Source organism: Eubalaena glacialis, chromosome 5 (genome assembly GCF_028564815.1).
Source record: "Eubalaena glacialis isolate mEubGla1 chromosome 5, mEubGla1.1.hap2.+ XY, whole genome shotgun sequence".
Classification (NCBI taxonomy): Eukaryota; Metazoa; Chordata; class Mammalia; order Artiodactyla; family Balaenidae; genus Eubalaena; species Eubalaena glacialis.
The window spans coordinates 43636818-43664432 of NC_083720.1; the positions used below are offsets into that span (position 1 = coordinate 43636818).

Here is a 27615-nt window from a genome sequence, read left to right on the forward strand (position 1 = left end):
TTTTTCATTGTATGTTTTGTATCATGTAAAAATGATAATTGAGAATATTTTTTAAGTGCTCTTGATCAAAGGGAAGAAAATACTTACAAATAATGAAATAAAATTATCATTTTCAAAATATGCAAAACAGTGTTTTTATTTAGTAGACTGCCATGTCTCTGCCACTTTGACCCTAAATTCAACTGTGACAACTCAAGAGTTCCCACTTACCCTATGAGCTTTATTCCTCTATGCTTTTGTACCTGCTCACCTTCTACTTAGAATGTTCTTCTTCTTTGCCAGTAAGACATCCCATGCTCTTAGATTGGAAGAGTACTGTTAAAATGGCCATACTACCCAAAGCAATCTACAGATTTAATGTGATCCCTATCAAATTACCCATGACATTTTTCATAGAACTAGAACAAACAATCCTAAAATTTATATGGAACCACAAAAGATCCAGAATTGCCAAAGCAATCCTGAGTAAATTGAACAAAGCAGGAGATGTAATCCTCCCAGACTTCAGAAAATACTACAAAGCTACAGTAATCAAAACAGCATGGTATTGGCACAAAAACAAGACACATAGATAGAATAGAGAGCCCAGAAATAAACCCATACACCTATGGTCAACTGATCTTTACTCTTCAGCAAGTGGATGCTGGGAAAGCTGGACAGCCACATGTAAATCAACGAATATAGAACCCTCCCTCACACCATACACAAAATAAACTCAAAATGGCTTAGACTTAAACGTAAGTCGTGATACCACAAAACTCCTGGAAGAGAACAAGGGCAAAACATTCTCTGATATAAATCGCAGCAATTTTTTCTTAGATCAGTCGCCCAAGGCAAAAGAAATAAAATAAACAATAAACAAATGGGGCCTAATCAAACTTATAAGATTCTGCACAGCAAAGGAAACCATAAACAAAACAAAAAGACTACCTATGGACTGCAAGAAAACATCTACAAATGGCGCAACCAACAAGGGCTTAATTTCCAAAATATACAAACAGCTCATACAACTCAATATCAAAAAAACAACACAATCAAAAAATGCGCAGAAGACCTAAATAGACATTTCTCCAAAGAAGACATGCAGATGGCCAACAGGCACATGAGATGCTCAATATCACTAATTATTAGAGAAATGCAAATCGAAACTACAATGAGATATCACCTCACACCAGTCAGAATGGCCATCATCAAAAAGTCTACAAATAAATGCTGGAGAGGGTGTGGAGAAAATGGAACCCTCCTACACTGTTGGTGGGACTGTAAATTGGTGCAGCCACTATGGAAAACAGTCTGGAGGTTCCTTAAAAGACTAAAAATAGAGTTACCATATGATCCAGCAATCCCACTCAATCCCCTGGGCATATACCCAGAAGAGACTAAAACTCTTAATTCGAAAAGATACATGCACACCAATGTTCACAGCAGCACTATTTACAATAGCCAAGACATGGAAGCAACCTAAGTGTCCACCAACAGAGGAATGGATAAAGAAGATGTGGTGTGTATACATATACAATGGAATAATTACTCAGCCATAAAGGACAATGAAATATTGCCATTTGCAGCAACATAGACTGACCTAGAGATTATCATACTAAGTCAAAGACAAATATTATATATCACCTATATGTGGATTCTTAAAATTAATACAAATGAATTTATTTACAAAACAGAAACAGGCTCACAGACACAGAAACCAAACTTATGGTTACCAAAGGGGAAGGTGGGGGAGGGATAAATTAGGAGTATGGGATTAACAGATATACACTACTATATATAAAACTGATGAAGAACAAAGACTTACTGTATAGCACAAGGAACTATATTCAGTATCTTGTAATAACCTATAATGTACTGTATTGTAATGTACCTGAAACTAACATAATATTGTAAATCAACTATATTTCTATTAAAAAAAGAGAGAGGGACTTCTCTGGTGGCGCAGTGGTTAAGAATATGCCTTCCAATGCAGGGGATGCAGGGTTCGATCCCTGGTCAGGGAACTAGATCCCACATGCATGCCGCAACTAAGAGTTTGCAAGCCACAACTAAGGAGCCCACGAGCTGCAACTAAGGAGCCCACTGGCCGCAACTAAGGCGCCCACTGGCTGCAACCAAGGAGCACACGTGCTGCAACTAAAGGAGCTGGTGAGCCAGGACTAAGGAGCCCACGAGCCACAACTAGGGAGTTTGCCTGCAGCAACTAAGACCCGGCGCATCCAAAAATAAAATTTAAAAAAAAAAGAGAGAGAGGTAATTAGGGAGTTAATTAGATCATAAGGACACAGTCCTCAAGATGGGATTTAGTGCCCTTTAAGAAAAGACAGGCGAGAGCTTACTTCCCCTCTATGCCATGCGTGGATACAATGAGAAGATGGCTGTCCACAAGCCAGAAAGAGTCTTCATTAGACAGTAGATCTGCCGAAACCTTGACTCTGGACTTACCAGCCTCTAGAACTGTGAGAAATAAATTTTTGTTAAGCCATCCAGCTTATGGTACTCTGTAACAACAGCCCAAACTGATGAAGCCAAAGTCAGATAATACTAAAAGGAATTAAAGGTATGTACTGACATGGAAAGATGTACACAACATAGAAATATGTAAAAAAGGATTTCTCAGTAGCGGCACTATTGACATTCTGGGCCAAGTAATTATTTGTTGTGAAGGGCTTTGTAGGATGTTTTAACAGCATCCTTGGCACCTACCCACTAGCTGCCAGTTGCATTCTTCCCCTCTGCCAAGTTGTGACAACCAAGAATGTTTCCAGTCATTGCCAAATGTCTTCTATGGGATAAACTGCCTCAAGCTGAGAACGACTGATGTAGCTGGAATACAGTCTCACTTAAAAGCAAAACAAAACAAAAAACATAAAGACAGAAGAACCAAGTTAAGGAAAATTTTTTATCTTTATTCCCTTATGCCTTTCCCTATCAAATTATGATTATGTGTTTACAAGCCTCTGATATTTATACTATGAACCCTTCAAAGGAGAAATCAAGGTCTGACCCATAATAGTCATTACCAATATAGCAATATAGAGACAGGATAGTTGAGTGGTTAAGAGCATGAGCTCTGGAGAAATACTAGCTCTGCCACTTACTAGCTGGGTAATCCATGGGCAAGTTACTTAACCTCTCTGTTACGTAACTTTCCCCATATATAAGATTGGGATGATCACATTACCAACTTCATCACATTGTTGTACTGATTTTAAAAGTCAGTATATTTAAAGTACTTAAAACACTATCCAGTACGTGGCACTTGATGTATGTCAGGTAACACAAGGCATTTTACTTGTTGCCTCTTATTCTAAAAACAGTTTCAATATTTCATAAAATCCAACACAAAACCCAATATAAATTTAAACCAAGTGTATATATTGTTTCATTAACCATTAACTATCCACAGAGGTGTGGCCAAGATGGTGGAATAGGAAGACACTGAACTCACCTCCTATCACAGGCTCAGGAAAATTACAACTATTTACAGAGCAACCATCTATGAGAACAACTGGCAGAAAGATTGTCCACAACTAAAGATATAACAAAGAACCACAATGAGATGGCTAAGAGGGTCAGAGACACAGTAGTCAAGACCCACACCCCTGGGTAGATGACCCACAAATGGAAAGATAATCTCAATTACAGAGGTTCTCCCCAAGGAGCAAGGGGTCCAAGCTCCACATTGGGCTCCCCAGCCCAGGGGTCCTGCACCTGGAAGACAAGCCCCTAGAATGTCTGGGTTTGAAGGCCAGTGGGGTTTGCATATGTGAGAGACAAGTGGGCTCCGCTCTTAAAGGGTACACACAAAATCTCAATCACTCCAAGTCCCAATGAAGAAGCAGTAATTTGAAAGACATCTCGGTCAGACAAACTTGCTGATCCTGGAGAGACTCCCTGAGAGGTAGGAGGGAACTGGCACTCCCCACACAGACATAAACACTGGGGGTGCCATTTTGGGGAGCTCATTCTACCATTAGGACACTGGTTCTGGTAAGCACCATTCTGGAGTCCTCTCTCTAGTCTATTAGTGCAGAGGGCTTAACAGCACATCTGGTGTTGGACCACCATCAACACCAGGTACCCCCAGCCCCTGCAGCCAGCACCAGCCCCAGGACCCCCTGGGACATGCAGCTTGCCGTCGTGGGACTCAGCCCCAACAACCAGTGAGCCAGCAGCCACCACACAAGGCAAGGCCCAGCAGCCAACTGGGCCAGGGGCCAGCCCCACCTACCACACACCCAAAGTACTCAGCCCCACCACAACAGAAGAGCCCACACAGCCCACAAAGAGAACACCCCCTAGAATATATAGCGCTAGTGAGCAGAGGGGAGGGTGCTGCTGGGCCCCATTAGATGTCTCTGACAGACGGCCACTTCTCCAAGATCATAAAAGCTAAGTGACCTACTAGATACATAGAAATAAACAGAGAATTAGGCAAAATGAAGAGACAGAGGAACATGTTCCAAATGAAGAAAAAAGACAAAACCCCAGAAGAAGAACAAACCAAAGTGGAAATAAGCAATCTAACCCATAAAGAATTCAAGATAATGATCATAAGATGCTCGACGAACTCAGAAGAATAGATGAACACAGTGAGAAGTTTAACAGTTAGAAAATATAGAGAAAAAATAAACAGAGGTGAAGAATACAATAAAAATAAAAAATACACTAGAAGGAATCATCAGTAGATTAAATACAGAGGAACAGTCAGTGAACTGGAAGACAGAGTAGTGGAAATACCAAAGTTGAAAAAAAAAAAATTTAAAAAAATGAGAAAGTTTAAGAACCTCTGAGACAACGTCAAGTGCACTAACATTCACATTATAGGGGTCCCAGAAGGAGAAGAGAAAGGGGCAGAGAACTTATTTGAAGAAATAATAGCTGAAAGCTTCCCTAACCTGGGAAAATAAACAGACATTCAGTTCCAGGAAACAGAGAGTCTCAAAGAATATGAACTCAAAGAGGTCCACACCAAGACACATTATAATTAAAACGGCAAAAAATTAAAGATAGAGAGAATATTAAAAGCAGCAAGAGATAAACAACTAGATACATACAAGGGACCTCCCATAAGACTAAGAGCTGACTTTTCAGCAGAAACCCTGTAGGCCAGAAGGGAGAGAACTGATGGAAAAAAAAAAAACTTTAAACCAAGAATATTCTATCTGGCAAGACTATCATTCAGATTTGAAGGAGAGATAAAGAGCTTTACAGATAAGCAAAAACTAAAAGACTTCAGTACCACTAAAACAGCTTTACAAGAAATGTTAAAAGGACTTCCCTAAGTGGAAAAAATAAAAGGCCACAACTAGAAATATGAAAATTACAAAAGCAAAAGTCTCATCAATAAAAGCAAACATACCGTAAGGTAGTATATCAACCACTTATAAAGCTAGTAGTAAAATTAAAAAACAAAAGTAGTAAAATTATCTATATCCACAATAAGTAGTCAAAAAATACACAAAACAAAAAGATGTAAAATATGATATCAAAACATTAAATGTGGAGAGGGAGGTAAAAATGCAGGGTTGTTAGAATGCATTCAAACTAAAAAAGATCAACATTAAATAATCACATATACCTATCTATGTATCTTCCTACCTACCTCATGGTAACCTAAAACCAAAAACCTATAATCAATGCACACAATAAGAGAAAGGGATGCAAACATAACACTAAAGATAGTCATCAAGTCACAAGGGAAGAAGACAAAAGAAAAAAAGGAACAAAACAAACTACCAAAACAACCAGAAAACAATTAACAAAATGGCAAAAAGTACATTACCTATCAACACTTACTTTAAATGTAAATGGACTCCAGTCAAAAGACTTAGAGTGGCTGAAGAGATTTTTAAAAATAAACAAACAAAAAAGTAACCATATATATGCTGCCTGTAAGAGACTTATTTCAGACCTAAACACACACACAGACTGAAAGTGAGTGGACGTAAAAAGGTACTCCATGTGAATGGAAATGAAAAGAAGACAGGTTAGCAACACTTATATCAGACAAAATAGACTTTAAAACAAAGACTATAACAAGAAACAAAGAAGGATATTACACAATGATAAAAGGGGTCAATCCAACAGGAAGACAAAACAGCTATAAATATATATGCAGCCAACAAAGGAGCACCTAACAATGTGAAGCAAATATTAACAAACATAAAGGGAGAAACTGACAGTAACACAGTAATAGAAGGAACCTTTAACACCCCACTTACATCAATGAACAGATCATCCAGACAGCAAAGCAATAAGGAAACACTGGCCTTAAATGATACATTACACTAGATGGATTTTAAATATATAGAGAACATACTATCCAAAAGCAGCACAACACACATTCTTTTCAAGTGCACATGGAACATTCTCCAGGACAGATCACGTGCTAGGCCACAAAACAAGTTTCAGTAAATTTAAGAAGACTGAAATCATATCAAGCATCTTTTCCAACTACAATGCTGTAAGACTAAAAATCAACTACCTAAAAAAAAAAACAACCCACACACAAGCACATGGAGGCTAAACAATATGCTATTAAATATCCAATGGATCACTGAAGAAATCAAAAAAGAAATTTAAAAAATACCTGGAGACAAATGAAAATGGAAACACAATGATCCAGTGTCTATGGAACTCAGCAAAAGCACTTCTAAGAGGGAAGATTATAGCAATAGAAGCCCACCTCAGGAAACAAGAAAAATCTCAAATAAAAATTTAACCTTATATCCAAAGGAACTAGAAAAAGAAGAACAAACAAAACCCAAAGTTAGCAGAAAGGAAGAAATAATAATGATCAGAGGAAAATAAATGAGATAGAGACTAAAAAACAATAGAAAAGATCAATGAAACTAAGAGTTGGTTCTTTGAAAGGTAAACAAAATTGATAAACCTTTAGCCAGACTCATCAACATAAAAAGAGAGTCCAAATAAAATAAAAAATGAAAGATGAGAAGTTATAGCTAACACCACAGGAACACAAAGAATCGTAAGAGATTATATTGAGAACAATTATATGCCAATAAAATGGACAACCTAGAAGAAATGGAATAAATTCCTAGAAATGTACAATCTCCCATGACTAAATTAGGAAGAAACAGAAAATATGAACACACCAATTACCAGTAATGAAATTGAATCAGTAACCAAAAAAACTCCCAGCAAACAGAAGTCCAGGACCAGATGGCTTCACTGGTGAATTCCACCAAAAATTTAAAGAGGAGTTAACATCCATCCTTCTCAAACTATTCCAAAACACTGCAGAGGAAAAAAATGCTTCCGAACTCATTCTACAAGGACAGCATCACCCTGATACCAAAACGAAAGACAACACGTGCAAAAGAAAATGACAGGCCAATGTCACTGATGAACATAGATGCAAAAATCCTCAAGAAAGTATTAGCAAACCAAATTCAATAATACATTAAAAGAATCATACACCATGATCAAGTGGAATTTATCCCAGGGATGCAAGGATGATTCAGTATCTGCAAATCAATGAATGTGATAACCTTAAGAAACTGAATAATAAAAATCATATGATCACCTCAAGAGACGCAGAAAAAGTTTTTGACAAAATTCAACATCCCTTTAAGGTGGGTACAGCTTGGAAAACTATAAGACACTGATGAAAGAAATTGAAGAAAACACAAATAGAAAGATATACCACACTCATGAATTGGAGGAATTAATATTGTTAAAATGACCATACTATTCAAGGGAATCTACAGATTCAATGCTATCTCTCTCTATCAAAATACCAATAGCATTTGTCACAAAACTAAACAAATAATCCTAAAATTGAATGGAAACATAAAAGACCTTGAACAGCCAAAACAATCATGAGAAAGAAGAACAAAGCTGGAGGTATCAGGCTTCCTGATTTCAAACCATACTACAAAGCTACAGTAATCAAAACAGTATGGTGCTGGCATAAAAAACAGATACACAGATCAATGGAACAGAATAGAGTCCAGAAGTAAATTCACACTTATATATCAATTAATCTATGACAAAGGAGGCAAGAATATAAATGGGAAAAAGACATCCTCTTCAATAAACAGTATTGGGAAAACTGGAGAGCTACATGAAAAAAGAATCAAACTGGACTACTTTCTCACAACAAATACAAAAATAAACTCAAAATGGATTAAAGACTTAAATGTAAGGACCCAAAACCATAAAACTCCCAGAAGAAAACACAGGCAGTATGCTCTTTGACACTGGTCTTACCAATAGCTTGGATATGTCTCCTCAGGCAAGGGCAATAAAAGCAAAAATAAGCAAATGGGGCTACATCAAACTAAAGAGCTTTTGCATGCAAAAAAACAAAAAGAACTCTCAGCAAAACAAAAAGGCAGCCTACTGAATGGGAGAAGATGTTTGCAAATGATATATTTGACAAAGGGTTAATATCCAAAATATACAAAGAACTCATACAACTTGACATCAAAAAAACAAACAACCAGATTAAAAAATGGGCAGCAGACCTGAATAGACGTTTTTCCAAAGAAGACATACTGATGGCCAACAGACACATAAAAATATGCTCAACATCATTAATTACCAGGGAAATGCAAATCAAAACCACAATGAGATAACCACCTCACACCTGTCAGAATGACTGCCAACAAAAAGACAACAAATAACAAGTGTTGGTAAAGATGTGGAGAAAAGCGAACCCTCATGCACTACTGGTGGGATTGCAAATTGGTGCAGCCCTTATGCAGAACAGTATGGAGAATCCTCAAAAAATTAAAAATAGAACTGTCAGCAATTTCACTTCTGAGTATTTATCCAAAGAAAACAAAAACACTAATTTAAAAAGTTATATGCACTCCAGTGTTCACTGCTGCATTATTTATAATAGCCACGAGATGGAAGCAACCTGAGAGTCCATGGAAAGATAAATGGATAAAGGTGATATATATATATATACATACATACATATATATACGTATATATGATATTACTCAGCCATTAAAAAAGAATCTTGCCACTTGAGAAAACATGGATGGATCTAGAGGATACTAAGTGAAATAAGTCAGACAGAGAAAGACAAATATGACATGATTTTACTTATATGTGGAATCTAAAAACAAAGCAAAAACAGTCTCATAGATACAGAAAACAAACCAGTGGTTGCAAGAAGGGAGGAGGGTAGGGGAAATAGGTGAAGGAGATTAAGAGGTACAAACCCTGTTATATAATAAATACGTCATGGGGATGTAATATACAGCATAAGGAATATGGTCAATAATACAGTAATAATTTTATATAAGTAGAGATGGTTACCAGACTTACCACAGTGATCATTTCATAATGTATGCAAGTGTCAGGTCATTATGCAGTACACTTGAAACTAACATAATATTGTACATCAACTATATTTCAATGAAAAATAAATTTAGAAGAAATTTTAAAGCATTAACTATCCTTAATAATGGAACAGCAGTAATATTTAAAAATTAAATGCAGATTATGCCATCTCCCCATGAAATGGGTGGGGGTAGTGGGGGTGGTAGAAAAACAATGAGTTTCCACATGCAATGTGCTCACATGTTGAAGTCAGTTTGGTTCAAGACTGCCAAGTCCTATTTAATGGTTTTCTAATATCAAGTAGCACAGGACAAAGCAAAAGGGGGGCACCTCAATTACCTGGAACCCCTGGGAAATTAGCTGCTCAAATTAATTAATTTATGAAGAGTAACATTTAAGCCAAGTCCCAAAATATCATTTAATCATGATTTTTTCCATTAAGTATTATCAAAAATTTTACTCCCCAAATATTACACTGTTTTCTGATTACATGGGTATAAACTTGAGTACTCCCTTGATGACTTGGGACCTGGTTATAGAGATGACTAATTTTACCATGCAGTTGGATGGGACTCACTCCAGAAGACTCATTTTAGTTTGTTTTCTTGAAATAGTCCCTGATGTCAACTTTTCAAATAAACTTTATTAAACACTTAAGGAAATAAAAGTACAGTAACGACAAAACAGTCAATCTACAAAATAAAACTTCTGACCCTGTAACTGTTCACTAAACTCAAGATTTCCTCTCAAGTTCTCTAAGGGAATCCAGAACATTTTTTCCTTTGTGCTTAGGCCAGACTTTTAAAGGAGGCAGCTAGGCGCAGTAGTGCCACAAGAGGCATGAGGACTTAAGCGAAGAGACACAAACTTAAAGGGTAAGATGGTCTGCTTCTACAGCTGCATTATCCTCCATACAAGAAACTTGAGGGGTTCCATCTTATATTTCACAAATGCTAACAGCAATGGAATCAAAATGAGAGAACTCTTAGAGAAAGGTGAAATTTCACAGAGTCATTAGATGTCCTTCCTTAGAGGTGATCTTCCCTCACAGTATTTAGTTCAAATGTTAGTTAAATTTAAAAGCAGAGTGACTTCTCCTTATTTATTTTCTCATCAAATGATTCTTCCTTCATCTTTAGACAACTCTGTGTAAAATAGTTTTCTCTTAGCCCAAACTGAAATCTGTCTATCTATAGTTTATATCTTTCCTACTCTTCCTCTTCCTCAATAAAACAAACAAAAAATACCTGGGACCACAAAGAACATAATTGCAAGATTACCTTCTCTTCCACAGCCTTACAGGTATTTATAAAAATAGATGGCATGCTGCTGACTATTCTCTTCTTTGTGACATAAATTATACATAACATGACATAAAATTGACTCAATATGTGCCTTTCTGAATAACAGGTCTCCATTCCAATTATTATTTCAAACAGCAATGAAGATAAGCTTACGAATTCAAATTCTGACTATTGCACAATAAATTTCAAAAAGACAATTAAGCTCAATAAAATCAGGTATCTGTCTAAAACTATTCATTTGTCAGGGTCATGATTTCATGGGAGTTGAAAAGACCTATTTAGTCCTATTTCACAGTAAAGTAACCCTGGATTGAGATTTACAACAAAATCAAAACACAAAAGAAATTACTTGGTAAAGTCCTCAAAGTAGATTTTATTTATACATTTCTTCAAATGACTCTGGAACTTTTAAAAACCCCTCCCCCAAATGTGACAATTTATGGACAGTGGTGGGAACCAGGGGTCTTTGAAGAAAGCAAATACAAAGACACTGGTGCTGTGCCAGCTCCCTGAGCTAACACCAAGAAGCCAATTTATTTTATAATCTTAAAGAATCTTATATGTGGATATGTTTGAATTGGCCCTCTGAGAATTGTTCAAATAAAGGAAACATTACGGAAAAGAGACTGGTTTCCAAAATGTGCAGTCTCTGAAAATAAAACTTCAAAAACGTGTATCTGAAAAGATCTGCAAGGCTTGGTACAGTGTTTATCTATGAAGAGAACCAATAACCCATTAATTTCAAAACTCAAAATAATCTAAAAAATACTTTAAATGGCATGGCATTAGTGACATTTTTTTCAAAATATTTAGTTTAAAAGAAATCTGATAAAATTGTTCTCACCCTATGAAAAGACCTAATCCCTTTCTAAAACAAAAATATGATTTGCAAGAGAAACAACACTGTACAATTCACTGGTAAATTAAGATTTCCGAGGCTGTAAGAAATGGGGCCAAAACAAGTCACACTCAAAAAGGGATGATTAACACAAGAAATGTGCTATAAGTAAAGTGCATGAAAGGAAGCCTGCTCAGCTAAATGAAGTAGACAAAGGTCAGAAGTCAAGGGTCATTCGCCAGAGCGGCAGCAGGCTCGAAAACCACACTGCAAATTCTGGCATCCACTGGCGGTGTCAGCATGAGGACCTGTATGAAAACAGAAAAGTGTGAAAGGAGGAATTTCTTATCACACAAAAATAATCTTGTAATGAAAGAAGTAAAACACTTATTTTTTTTTAACTAGTAATATATTTGTAACACAGAAGTAAAATCCCACAATGAGCGTATAAAAAATTATTCAGCACAAAAATCGCCAACAGCAGTTTGACTTTAACTAATATAGGTAAATGAAAAAGAAGAATGAAAAGAAGTAATTTTTTGGCAACAATCTTACAAAATAAAAAATCCAAGAAGAAAACAGATAACCCACAGAAGAAAGACTGCCAGGATAACTTCACAATGGATTTCTTGTATCATGAACATCTTTCCTAGAAATATAATTAAGGCAAAAACAACCTTATCTGTAATAGATAAGCTAAAGAATCCAGTATTGAGCAATTATAATAAATATTATATTCAAAATTTTTGTTAAAAATAAACTACGTAGATATAGCCTTAACATATTTGCCATATTGTTATTTAACATCTGTACCCAAAATAAGTCATGTGATAGGGTTAGATGAAATTATCTTCCAGAATTAAATATGTAATGAATGAATAATTAAAAACATATCTAAGACATAATAAAAATTATGATTCAATTACAAAGAAAAGCAATAATACATTTGTGGAATAACTGGCATTTTATTCCAATCACATTATGCTACCCAGACACTAGATTAAAAGATCCATTAGTGAACATAGCTGAGAATTAGAAAGTATCAAAGAGATATCATGGCGCATATTCAAATGTCAAGTACTCTGAATGAATCACAGTTTTCATAAAGGCAAGCAAATGTGGAAAAAGACATTTTAACTATATTGAAGCCTTTCAGTATGTCTGCACCATGAACAAAGTTAATTAGTTCTTTCATCAATTAGAACCAAAATACTTGCATTTTTGATACATAAGGACTATAAAAGTACATGAAATATAATTTTATTATAGAAAATAATATTTATTTTATCAAATGGATTATAATTGAAAAATCATAGTACCCTGGAATGATATCAAGACTATAACTCAGAAAAATGTTAAAATTAGCTTTGTTTTGTTTTTTTAAGTAGCAATCCATTGCAAAAGAAGGCAATTATGCTAATACCAACATAAGAAAATAACTACTTGCAAATAAACACATAGAACACACTTATTCACCAGAATTTAACTTTTTTTTGTATTCCTGAAATGGCAATATACAAAATACAAAGGACTAATTTCTTAGGATATACAATCAATGAAGTATAGCATTCATATATTTCACTAATGGAAATAATAATGTATCTTTAAGAAAAGAAACTAATGAACTTTACAAGCATAGTGGAACTGCAATAGCTTATGATTTCATTCATTTTCAAATACTTATGCTTAACTTTTAAAGTAACATAATGCCTGGGATACGGGGAGCAGGTATGGGAATGGGCAATGGTATATGAAAAAAGATTGGCCACAGGTTTATAACTGCTGAAGCCAATGATCCATAAAGCTTCTTTATATTATTATGTTTATATATTTAAAATGTTCTATAATAAAAGTTTAAAGTCATTTCAAATATAAAATTGAATTACCACAAGCTCATTTTTTATTTAATCAAAATTAAAATCTATTCTATTTTGAAAATGAAAAGTTAAATGTGTCAAATACTTAAAATTCATAAAGTAGCATTTTTGTTAAGACTACTTTCTCTTAAAATAAGACACAATGCTAGTCATCTTAATCAAAGAATCAAAATGAAATTTCTTAGTACATATTATCAGATATTTATTAGAAATGCTCTAGTGGTTTGAAATCCTGTGGTTTGAAAATCTTCTCGCACTGACAACCTCTGACCAGGTTTTCCCTTTGAATACATTTTCAGCTTTAACTGATATTCCCCACCTTCCCTTCTTAGCTTGCCTTTCCTCACCCCTTACACTGGTTACTGCTTTGCCTGCCAATCACCTAGTAGAGCCTTTCTCCAAGAGCCAATCTCCTACCTCACTATCATTGCCCTGCCCTGACACAGTCCCTGTGATGAAATGCTTAAACTGGTGGCTTTTGCAACAACATATCTTATCATTTTCTTAGTATATAATTCTATTCTGAAAGGGAGAAACATGAGCAAAGAGACATGGAGACTTTGGTACAATATTCCAAACTGAAACTCCCTACAATATTTCAAAATGTGTATACTCCTATTTTTAAAAGGACAGAAAAGTAAGGAAGAAATTTTATACTGAAATCAGTGGCCTAGGGAAAAATCGTAAGCGATGGCTGAAAGCGATCAAAGTAAAGTATGCTACTGGTTTTCAAGAGAAAATTAAAAGGGAGCCTCAAAGGAGCCAATTGGATCAAGGAATCTAATCAAAAGATTCATATTTTTCCAAACACAGGCATACTTCATTTAACTGTGCTTCACTTTATTGCACTTTGCAGATACTGCATTTTTTACAAACTAAAGGTGTGTGGCAACCTTGCACTGAGCAAGTCTATTGGCACCATTTTTCCAACAGCACTTGCTCACTTCTTGTCTCTCTGGCACATTTTGGTAATTCTCACAATATTTCAAGCTTTTTCATTATTGTTATATTTGTTATGGTCATCTGTGATCAGTGATCTTTGATGTTACTACTATGACTCACTGAAGGCTCAGATGATGGTTAAAATTTTTTAGCAAAAAAGTATTTTTAAATTAAAGTATGTACATTGCTTTTTTTAGACAATGCTTTTGCACTTAATAGACTACAGTACAGTGCAAACGTAACTTTTATATACACTGGGAAACCAAAATATTCATGTGGCTCACTTTATTGCAATATTCACTTTATTATGGTGGTCTGGAACCAAACTCACAATATCTCCGAGGTATGCCTGTACCACAGTTTTTCACCAACCTCCCCAAAAAACAGAGGCCCAGGATCCTCAGTCTCCACTCCGGTGACCTGAGTCACTTTTTGCTCTCAAAGTCTAAGGGATGGAAGTAGGGATAATACGGGAAGAAAAATGTAGGAATAAATATATGTGTCCTATATTAGGTAGAAAGTAACCCTATCCTGATATCTGTCAGCATCTCCTTGTTCATCACAAAACAAAGTTCACGCTCATACTGCTATACAGTGTGCTCCCTTTCTCAGATACACACCAGAATATCTTAGTTTCAATGGAAATCTAAGGGCATAAATTGTACTTAACCAACAACTGTAATACTAACTACCTCAAAACTACAATCCCATCATAAGGTGAATGACATTCCAGGTGACTGATCCTAAAAATCCAAAAAAGCGGTATCATCCATGAATGGGTTTTATTTTGTTGAAGGCCTAGGGCAAAGCAAAAGTGAAGACAACCGCTGTTTGTAAGTTAGTTTCATACTGTAGAAAACAGGGGAGAAAGCAATTTCCAAAGCATGGAAATCATAAGCAATGTTAACAGTTAAGACCCTTAAGCATCACAGAAGGACTACTTAGAAAAGGGAATAAATGGACAACAGAATAAATAGGCAACAGAAAAAGTGAGGTAGAATTAGAAAGAAACATGACTAAGATATGCTGGGATGCCAAGTATCTCAAGTAGACAGCTGTGCTTCCACAGACACGGAATTTCAAAGGTAAACATTTGACTTATCACCAGTAAATGTCGATCCTGATATGAGATAATAAACCCAATGGTTATAATAGATGAGGGCTAAATTACAGTAAAGGATAATAAAGAAAACAGAAAAATAACATTTGCATATCATTAAATAAAATCTTTAAATGCATGGTAAAAATAAATTTTGTAAGAAAGCATTTTTTAAAATATTAGTTAAGAAGAGCTATAATGGTAGGTATTGTTATTTTCCCAAATTTTTATTACTGAATTGTTTTTCCTAGATTTTAAGCATATTACTTATGCTGTATATCTGCACTTACCTTCACTTACCTTTAATTCCTCTTTAACTTAAATTAGAAACATAAGAGAGCAAATCATCTGAAACTGTGTCACCTACTATGATCTAATCTATCTTAATTCATGAATTAAACATACATTGAAATGCAAATCAGTACAACAAGTTTATTTGTTATCATTGTTCAAATGTTCTTCAGAGCTCTAAAACTAGGCAATTCCATCTAACACTTCTTAAATGACAAGGAATTTTTTAAATGTTATGGCTAAGAAGCCTTTTTTTATACTTAAATCTTAACTTTTTTATCAGTCAAATAACAAATTTAAATGTCATGAAGAATCATTAAGAAGAATAAAAATGGCATTTTATGTTAATGCTTAGTACAGTGTCTTGCTCACAGCAGACACTATTTGAATATCTGATTACTAATTTATCTTCTCCAAAATCTCTGCTAATGCTTAGGAAATAGAAAATTTTGTTTTACTTATCACTTTTTAGTTAATGAATATTATTTATCAGCATTTACTTATTTTAGTAAGTAACCTGGTAGTTAACTAAGTAAACTCTCTTTTGACAAAATACATTTTTAGTTAAGTGTTACTCTCAAATATTAAAATATAATGTGTCACCTAAATATGCTCTCTATTAGTTTAAGAACATGTATAAAAATATTGACTACTTTCAGAAATAATAAAAATAATAATAAAAAGAGAGCTAAATATTTACAGTCACTAAGTATTTATTGTACAAGTTGAATTGTAATGAAAGATACTGGATGAATCCCGTGTCATCTTGCAAAACTGGATACAATGCAACTTTATTCTAACTCTTTCTAGTGTCCATATGGCCTTTTAAGGAAAAGATTGTATCAGGGCATTGCTTTAAGAGCAACTGGCTGGAACTCTGGAACATAAGTTCACATGACAAGTCACCCTGTAAACTTTAAAGGATTTCCATTTCCCCCAAATCATGCTTTAAGAAGCTGTAAAAGGAGACTTGGTATTGAATTATACAAGCACGGTCAATTTCCTTTCAAACATTTTAAAGCCAGATATGTTCATTAAAATTCATTTATTGAAAATTACCACTCATTTATCAAAAAAAATCTTAACATTCAACAAAAAGAATGTAGCAGCTCCTTTGGAACACTTTAATATTTATATATTCAAAACCAGTCAAGATGAAAGGAATTCTAACATACTAACAAAGTGCAAATTTTTAAGTATTTAACTTTATCCCAACATCTAAATTATTTCAAGAAGTTTTTTAAAAACACACACACACACACAAAAGTAGTAGGCAGATCATAAAAATGAAGTGAAACCCAATCCCCCCACCAACCCAATAACATCTATATAGCCCAAAATAAGTATAACAAATTAGGTTCTGAGATTTATTCCCACCAGCATAAACTATGCTGAAATCAGTGTAGACAACTCAAATGCAACCTACCAATAAGGTGTTTTTCTTACAAAAAATAATTGCTTACTGATTACTTTTCATAATATATCCTATAAGCCTTAGTAAGTACACCAGTGAACCTAGAATGACATAACCGTGTATTAAAAAAAAAAATCTCTTCATTGCATCCCCAAAAGAAGCAAGTGCTGCGCTGTAGCACTCACTTTTTTTTTGTACACTTGGCAGGTTGCAACTAAAATGACATTAATTTTCCCCATTCCTTCTTATACACTAAAGGCAACAGAGAGCAAAGAAATGCTCGAAGTGAGTGTTGCTATTTCAAGAACATGGGAGGTCATCTCCTGCATCACCAATGTGATTCAAGAAACAAAAGAGCTGCTATCTCCTGTCTCTTCATATACATTTTAATAAAAATCTAATCTGAGAAACAGCAGATTTGCTAACTTCTCTGCCTACTGGTATGTCGTTAAAGAAGATACTATTCCTCTAGTCTTGCTGGCGTCTGTCAATTTTTCTGCCTGAGAGACTCCGTTTATCTTCCCATGATCTTAAGGTGAACTGGACTCTCAAAAATAACAATACATGATGTAAAAAGACACAGTAGAATCTGAACCATGTAAATTTTTTCCAATTATAAATACAGAAGGTTGACTTGCTTACTAATAATTGAGGAGCAGCTTTTTATGCTTCAGGACTTCAGTCTCTACCAGTGATTATCAAATGCCCAACAGGGCACTGAACGTATTTTGAAAAAGCACATTAAACAGTCCCATTGCAGGGCAGGAATAGGCTTAAAAAATAAAACAAAACAAAAAAATCAAGAAATGTTACCTGATGATTGTTAAAAGTAGGTTCAGGGCTCAATCTCCATAATACTATAGGAATTTTAATCACATTTAAAGCACCTCAGCCTCTTCCCAATACCACACTCACCATCCTCTTCAATCTTCCAAGAGATTTATTTGCAAACAGATTCAGGGTCCCTGAGGAGTTCACATTACCAAAGTCCTCCTTTTTCTACTACATTATGAAGTTTTCTTGTCCTACAAGAAAACTGACTCTATCATCCCTAAGAATTAGGTGTATCTAGAACAGCAATACTCTGTATTGTTAATGAGTGCTCTTTCACTCTAGAGGAATTTCCCAAAATTTTATAAGAATTTTAGTAATTCTATAAAAACTTGTCACTTTGGATTGATTAAACTATTACATATTTCTAAAATCTGGCAGAATGGATAGCTGAGATATCTCTCCAAAAGAAAACTTATCTTTAGAAAGATAAGAAAACTTATCTTTAGAAAGATAAGAAAACTTATCTTTCAGACTAAACCTGAAAGTAAAAATGTTTGGTAATTAGAAATCTAGAAAACAAAATAGAAACCCTAAGAATTTTCAGAACTGTTAAAAATTTTTAAATCAACTCCTCCAAAATTATCCCATTGTTAAAAGGCATTACCGTTAATGTTGTCACAGTAGTAAAAGTATTCATCATTTAGAGAAGGACATGCTGAAACCAAATCCTGCAGGCCTGCACCAGTTACAGTAAGACAACCAGAGAGATTAAGGTGCTCCAAATAAGGTAGCCCTCCTCCCAGAGTCAAAACCCTGTAAGAGAAGCAATTCAACAATTAGAATTTATTAACAATTAAAATGTATTATAAAATATACGAAAACTTATGTATTCCTATGGCCCAATGGACTATTAACAGACCTTTCAATCTGGTTATGAAAAATTAAAGTATTTCTATAAAACATGACAACTAACTTCATCCTTAGGCAGGATACATTTAACAGAGACATTTCTGAAGACATTCAATAAACAAGTCTATGAAATGTTCTTTATAAGAACATTATAGTAACTCAATTCTTACAGGAAGGAAGTAATGAATCCTGGAATTGTAATCTTCACTCTCCTACTAAACTAAGTAAAAATTATCAAGGAAATTACTAAACAGTTTGGCAGTTCCTCAAAGAGTTACAGAATCAGCATATACCCAAGAGAAGTGAAAACATATGTTCACAGAAAAACCTGCAAACAAATGTTCACAGCAGCATTATTCATAATATCCAAAAAACTGGAAACAATCCAAATGTCCACTAATGCATGAGTGGATAAACAAAATTTAGTATAAATATCATGTAGCCATAAAGTACTGATACATGCTACAGCATGCATGAACCTTGAAAACACCGTGCTAAGTGAAAAAAATCATACACAAAAAACCACATACTATGTAATTCCACTTATATGAAATGTCCAAAATAAGCAGAATAGACAGACAGACAAAGCAAATTAGTGGCTACCAAGGGCTGGGGGCAAAGAGGAATGAAGAATGACTGCTAATGAGTATATGGTTTCTTTTTGGTTTAATGAAAATGTTTCTAATTTGATAGAGGTAATGGTTGCCAACCTTGAAGTATACTAAAACCACTGATTTGTACCCTTTAAAAGAATGAATTTAATGTGAATTTCATTTCAGTAAAAATGAAAACATTACTTTTCATGGCATACCCTAGAAGAATTTTAAAAAACAATTTATATAAAAAGGGTAAAATGAGAAATTGACTGAAATGACAATGGCAGAGCTGAAAAATATCAAGAGCAAAACTGAGAACATCAATTTTCTGTATAGAACAGCAAAAACTGGGAAAACTAGAGACAGTCTATCTTGACAGCACTATCAAAAAACTAATAATACAATAAATTTAGTAAAAAAACAAATAGCATGATTATGCAGATACCTGGAAATTAGGAAGTAAAGGTAAGTAAAATTATGTAAACTACTGAGATTAGAATAAACTATGGAAATATTTATATATTCAGTGAGAGGCACTGATGGACAAAGATTAGTACATACATTTTAATGTTTTGTCATTGCATGTTTAAAAGAAAAACCTGGTCTATCAAAAAGAGCTTATCAAGACCCCAATACACCTGAGAGATTTAAATGCATACTTCTCCTTATATTTTGACTGAAAAAGACTGACTTTTTCTTAAATCATAGATTCCCTGATCCATTCCTACAGTTTAAATTAATAACAGTGGCAGGTCAGAACTTCAGTGGCTTGACTGGGCCACAGTAATTACAGATAGACATCTTTAAAGGAAGACTATTGTTTAAAGTTTATTGATTCTTTTTTTCCTATAAAGTTGAATAGCTCAGAACAAAAAATAAAACAGCTTCTAAAAAGTGGTCTAAAAGATCTCAGAAGGTATCTCAATGCAGAAACTGCTTCATGTTCTAAAACTTATAAATTTTCAGTACACTGAGGACAGACTGCATGGAATATAAAACTTCATATCACAAATACACTTGAGTAAACTGTATATGCATTCACTGGCCTCACTGAGTCTAGTGGGATATCAAACAAGACAAAAGTAAACAAGCAGTTATAATATCATATGATGAATGCTCTCCTGGGAACATATTTAAGGGCCTTGGTGGAGGGAGGGGGACGGGGGTCACAAAAGGTTTCCCTTAAAAAGTGACATTTAAACTGGAACGGAGGTAGAACCAAACAGAAGTTAGCCAATAAACGTTTGTTAGAGAGAGAGCAAATGCAAATGTATGAAGACAGAGAAATACAGTACAGGCATACCTCAGAGATATTGCAGGTTGAGTTCCAGACCACCGCAATAAAGTGAATATCACAATAAAGCAAGCCACACACATTTTTTGGTTTTCTGGTGCATATAGTTATGTTTACATTATACTGTAGTCTATTAAGTATGCAATAGCAGTATGTCTAAAAAACTATATGCATACCTTAATTAAAAATACTTTATTTTATTGCTAATTGCTAAAAATACTTATTATATCATCTGAGCCTTCAGCAGCAAGTCATAATCTTTTTGCTGGTGGAGGGTCTTGCCTCCATGTTGACGGCTGCTGACTGATCAAGGTGGTGGTTGAAGGCTGGGGTGGCCGTGGCAGTTTCTTAAAATAAGACAACAATGAAGTTTTTTTTGCTGCATTGACTGACTCTTCCTTCCACGAATGATTTCTCTGTAGCGTTTTACCCTACTTCTTTCAAAATTGGAGTCAATTACTTTCAAACCCTGCCACTGCTTTAACAATTAAGTCTATTGTAATATTCTAAATCTTTTGTTGCCACTTCAACAATCTTCACAGCATTTTCACCAGGAGTAGATTCCATCGGAAGAAACCACCTTCTTTGTTCATCCATAAGAAACAGCTCCTTATCCATTAAAGTTTTATCACAGATATAATTCAGTCACATTTTCAAACTCTACTTTTAATTCTAGTTCTCTTGCTATTTCTAATCTGCAGTTACTTCCTCCAGTGAAGTCTTGAACCCCTCAAAGTCATTCATGAGGGTTGTAATCAATTTCTTCTAAAATCCTGTTAATGTTGATATTTTGATATGTTCCCAAGAATCACAAACGTTCTTCATCGCATCTAGAATGGTGAATCCTTTCAAGGTTTTCAATTTACTTTGCCCAGCTGCCTCAGAGGAATCACCACCTAAGGCAGCTACATAGCCTTACAAAATGTGTTTCTTAAATAGTAAGACTTGAAAGTTGAAATGCCTCCTGGATCAATGGGCTGCAGAATGGATGTTGCGTTAGCAGGCATGAAAACAACATTAATCTCAGGGACTTCCCTGGTGGTGCAGTGGTTAAAAATCGCCTGCCAATGCAGGGGACACGGGTTCGATCCCTGGTCCGGGAAGATCCCACATGTCATGGAGCAAGTAAGCCCGCCCGTGCACCACAACTACTGAGCCTGCGCTCTAGAGCCCACGAGCCACAACTACTGAGCCCATGTGCCCCAACTACTGAAGCCCACATGCCTAGAGTCTGTGCTCTGCGACAAGGGAAGCCACTGCAACGAGAAGCCCATGCACTGAAACAAAGAGTAGCCCCCGCTCGCCACAACTACAGAAAGCCCGGCACAGCAACGAAGACCCAACGCAGTGAAAAATAAATAAATAAATAAATTTATAAAACAAACAACAACAAAAAACATTAATCTCATGGTACATCTCCATCAGAGCCCTTGGGTGACCAGGTACATTACCTCTGAGCAGTATTTTGAAAGGAACCTTTTTTTTCCTAAGCAGTAGGTCTCAACAGTGGGCTTAAAAATTCAGTAAATCATGTTGTAAACAGATGTGCTGTCATCCAGGCTTTGTGGTTTCATTTACAGAGCACAAGCAGAGTAGATTTAGCATCATTCTTAAGGGCCCTAGGATTTTCGGAATGGTAAATAAGCACTGGCTTCAACAAAGTCACCAGCTGCATTAACCCCTAACAAAAGAGTCAGCCTGTCCTTTGAAGCCAGGCACTGACTTCTCCTCTGTACTCACCTTGCACTTTTATGTTATGGCTGCTTTCCTTAAATCTCATGAACCAACCTCTGCTCGCTTCCAACTTTTCTTCTGCAGCTTCCTCACCTCAGCCTTCACAGAACTGAAGAGAGTTAGGGTCTTGCTGTGAATTAGCCTTTGGCTTAAAAGAATACTGTGGCTAGTTTGATCTTCTATCAGACCACTAAAACTTTCTCCTTATCAGCAAAAAGGCTGTTTCGCTTTCTTATCATTCATGTGTTCAATGGAGTAGCACTTTTAATTTCCTTCAAGAACTTCTCCTTTGCTTTTACAACCTGGCTGTTTGGTGCAAAAGACCTAGCTTTCAGCCAAGCAAGATAGGCTTTTGACGTGCCTTCCTCACTAAGCTTAATCATTTCTAGATTTTGATTTAAAGTGAGAGATGTGTGACTCATTTTACTTGAATACTTAGAGGCCACTGTAGGGTTATTAATCGGCCTAATTTCAATACTGTTGTGTCTCAGGAAATAGGGTGGCAGGAGAAGATGGAGAGAGATGGGGGAATAGCCAGTTGAAGCAGTCAGAACACGGACAGTATTTATCGATTAAGTTTGCCATCTTATATGGTTTGTGGCACTCCAAAACAATTACAGTAGTATCATCAGAGATCACTGATCACAGATCACCATAACAAATAAAATAATAATGGAAGTTTGAAATACTGAAGAATTAAAGTGTGACACAAAGACGTGAAGCAAACAAATACCATTAGAAAAACGGCACTGATAGACCTGCTCAATACAAGGTTGCCACAAACCTTCAATTTGTATAAAATGCAATTATCTGCAAAGTACAATGAAACAAGGTATGCCTGTATGTTGGAGGAAACGAAAATAACTAAGTATGGTTAGAGAAAGGATGGTTTTGTGTGTTATGTTTACCTACTTGCTGTCTTTTTTTTGGCAGAGGTGAAGATGTGAGGAAGTAAAAGGAAGAGATTTAAAGAAGGTAACAAGATATAAACTACACAGGCAAGCAAGGGCCAAGAATCTGAACTTTAACCAAAGGGCAATAAGACTCGCTGAAACGCTTAAAGGAGTAATAACAAGTAATAAGAAATGCATTCTAGAAAGATCACTCTAGTCTACTTTTTATCACCAATACCCAAGCATGTCAGGCACAGGCCTACAGGGTAAAATGCAAAATACATTCTCTGCCCTCAAAGAAAGAAAGAAACATTTAAACAAAGTATTAATAATGCATGCAATAAGAAAAAAGGTTTTAGAAATATATACAAGTTATAGAAATAATACAGACCAGGGAGTGATTCAAAGTAGTAATCTTTAAAAGACTAGAACAAAATCCAGAATTCAACAATGTATAATTCACATTACCTGGTATCCAATCAAAAACTACTAAACACTCAAAGAATCAGAAAAAAAAAATCACTAGAAACAGACCAATAAATGATAAAGATGATGAAATTAGTAGATAATGACTTTAAAACAGATTTTATATTTTAAATATGCTCAAGGATTTAAAAGAAAATATGAACATAATGAAACAAAAAACATGTCTATATAGTAGTATTTTTGTATGTTTTAATATATTTACATACATTATTGATGTGCTTATATGTGTGTGTATATGTATATATCGGGGAGGATCACGAGCGTACCAAATGAAACTTCTAGAGGTGAAAAATACAATATCTGAAATAAAAAATACACTGAAAGAGATTAGCAGTTGATTAGACATTGCAAAAATTAGTGGACTTGAAGAACAACCAGATTAACCAAAATGAAGCACCAGGAGAAAAAAGAACAAAAACAGTAAGGAAAAAAAAAGCCCTGGTGTTATGGGTTGACTTGTGTCCCCTCCCTCCCCCATCAAAAAACGATATGTTGAAGTCTTAACCCTCAGTATCATAAATGTGACTTTAGTTGGAAATACGGTCTTTGCAGATTTAATTAAGTTAAGATCAGGTCATTAGGGTGGGCCTTAATCCAATATGACTGATGTCCTCATAAGAAGAGGGATATTTAGACACACAATACACACACACACACACACACACACACACACACGGATAATGCCACGTGAAGACGCATAGATATACAGACACAAAAAGGAGATGGCTATGTGAAGACTGAGGCAGAGACTGGGGTTATAGTGCCACAAGCCAAGCAACACCTGGGTCTATGAGAGGTTTTAAGAGTTAAGAAAGGATGCTCCCTTAAAGGTTTCAGAGGGAACATGGTTTGGCCAACACCTTGATTATAGAACTCTAATCTCCAGAACCTAAGAGAATAAATTTCTATCATTCTAACCACTTAGCTTGTGGTACTTTGTCATGACAGTCCAGGGAACTATTACACTAAAGTGACATATAGTACAGTATCAAGAAGTCTGACATACATGGAAGTCCCAGCAAGAAGCAGGGGTAAGAGAATAGGGAGGAGAGAAAAAGTACTTGAGGAAATAATGGCTGAATTTTGTTTTTCAATTTTATGAAAGCTAGGAATAACATATCCAAGAATCTCAATAAACCCCAAGCAAGATAACAATGAAGATAACCACACCAAGGCATACCATATGCAAACTGCATTAAAAGCAGAAATAAAATTTTAAAGCAGCTAAAGAAAAAACACACATAATATATGGAAGAACAAAGATAAAAATTTAATACAATTCTCATAAATGATGCAAGCTGAAAGACAATGTAACATCTTAAAAGTGCTAAAACAAAACTACCAACTTAGAATTCTATACACAGTGAAAATCTTTCTAAAATGAAGGTGAAATAAAGAGTTTTTCAGACAAGAGCTGAGAGTTTACTGACAAAAGACTTATAGTACAAAAAACTACAGAGAACTCTGCAAGCAAAAGAAGAACAATACCAAATGGAAACATGAAACTGTACAAAAGAATGAAGAATGCCAAAAAAGGTGAAATAAGACTTCTTTGTTAATTTTTTCTAAAAGACAATTGTTTGGGACTTCCCTGGTAGTCCAGTGGTTAAGACTTCACCTTCTAATGCAGGGGGTGTGGGTTCGATCCCTGGTCGGGGAATTAAGATCCCACATGCCTCGTGGCCAAAAAAAAAAAAAAAAAAAAGACAATTGTTTAAAGAAAAAATATTAACAATGTATTATGGGGTTTAAAACATATATAGAAATAAAATATATAACAAAAACAGCACAAAGAATGGGGAGGGGAACAGACGATTACTGTTTTAAGATTCTTACACTCTATGTGAAGTGGTATAATACTGTTTGAAGGTAGAAAGCAATTAGTTAAAAATGCATACACAAAAGCATAAAACAGTAATTATAAATCTATGTTAAAAGGCACACAACGTATAAAGATGTAACCTGTACCAATAACAATATAAAGGAGATGAGACAGAGATGTCAAGAATAGAGTATTTGTACATGATTGAAACTAAGCTGGTTGTCAAACTAGGTTGTTTTAAGTTCAAGATGTTAATTGTATCCCTAAGGTAACAACTAAAAAAATAACTTTAAAAAACAAAGAAAATGGAGAAAAAGGGAATCAAATGGTATATTACAACAAAACAAAACATAAAAAGAGGAAGTCACTGAGAAAATGAGGAACAAAAGCATGTAAAACATAAGGAAAAGAAATAGATAAATGGTATAAGTAAAGTCTCCTTTATCAGTAATTACTTTAAAAATGAATCCATCAAATTCTCCTTCTGAAAGGCAGAGATTAACAGACTATATAAAAATTTTAAAACTTCAGAATTTTAAAAACATGATCCATCTACATACTCTTTATTAGAGCCTCACTTTAGATGCAAAAACACAAAGAGGTTAAAAGTAAAAGCATGGGAAAAGATACTCCAAGCAAAAAGTAACCAAAAGGGGGGAGTTCCCTGGCAGTCAAGTGGTTAAGACTCCACGCTTCCACTGCAGGGGGCACGGGTTCAATCCCTAGTCAAGGAACTAAGATTCTGCATGCCACACAGTGAGGCCAAAAAAACAAGGTAACAAAAACAGAATGAGAGTGGCTATAACACTGCAAAACAAAAACGACTTTAAATTTTTAAAACTTTACAAAAGGCAAAGGGTATTAGGATATTATATATTGGTAAAAGGTGTACTCCACCAAGATTAAAAAAAACTGAGAACATATACACACTTAACAACAGAGCCCCAAAATATATGATACAAAATTGATAGAACTAAAGGGAAAAATAAAAAGTCCTACAAAAATAGTCAGAAATACAATACCCCAGTTTCAATAATGGATAGAACAAGTGGACAGAAGATCAAGAGGGAAATAGAGAACTTGAACTACACTATTAACAGATTAGTCCTACCAAACATATAGAGAACATTCCGGTTAAAAACAGCAGAATACACATTCTTCTCCAGTGCACATGGAATCCTCAGACCACATTTGGCCACAAAAAAAGGCTTAATAAATTTTAAAAGGTTGAACTCATAGAAAGTATAACTTTGTTTCTTTGAAAAGATCATTAAAAATTGACAAACATTTAGTTAGTATAACTAAGAAAAAAAGAGGACTCAAATTACCAATGTAAGAAATGAACATTAGGGGACTTCCCTGGTGGCACAGTGATGAAGAATCCACCTGCCAATGCAGGGGACATGGGTTCGAGCCCTGGTCCAGGAAGATCCCATATGCCACGGAGCAACTAGGCCCGTGCGCCATGACTACTGAGCCTGCGCTCTAAAGCCCGCGAGCCACAACTACTGAAGCCCGCACGCCTAGAGCCCATGCTCCGCAACAAGAGAAGCCACTGCAATGAGAAGCCTGCGCATTGCAACAAAGAGTAGTCCCTGCTGCTCTTCTCTACTCTAGAGAAAGCCCATGCGCAGCAACGAAGACCCAACACAGCCAAAAATAAATAAATAAATATTAGAAATGAAAGTTAGGACATTACTACCGATTTTACAGAAACAGAAAGGATTATAAAATAGTACCATGAACAACTGTATGTCAACAAATTGTATAACCTAGATGAAGTGGACAACTCCCCTAGAAACACAAAAAGTAACAAAACTGACTCAAGGAAAAAAAAAAAAAAACAAACAGAAAATCAGAATAGACCTACAACAAGTAAGGAGACTAAATTAGTAATCAAAGCTTCCCAACTAAGAAATCAAAATCAGATGCCTCACTGGTGAATTCCACTAAACATTTCGGCGAGAATTAACAATCCTTCTCAAACTCTTAAAAAACACTGAAGAGGAGGAAGA

The 27615-nt window shown here is 35.2% G+C and overlaps 1 protein-coding gene across 1 annotated transcript in view; it reads right to left on the reverse strand.

Moving 5' to 3' along the window:
- Positions 1–10984: 10984 nt before the first annotated feature.
- The window catches only part of FBXL5 (F-box and leucine rich repeat protein 5), a 51228-nt gene continuing 34597 nt past the window's right edge, over positions 10985–27615 (reverse strand). The window contains exons 10-11 of the mRNA XM_061191253.1: positions 18531–18679; positions 10985–11777 (exon numbers count right to left, since the gene is read on the reverse strand). Of these exons, the coding sequence (XP_061047236.1) occupies positions 11701–11777; positions 18531–18679 (226 nt within the window). The 3' untranslated portion in view covers positions 10985–11700. The remainder of the gene's footprint in view (positions 11778–18530; positions 18680–27615) is intronic.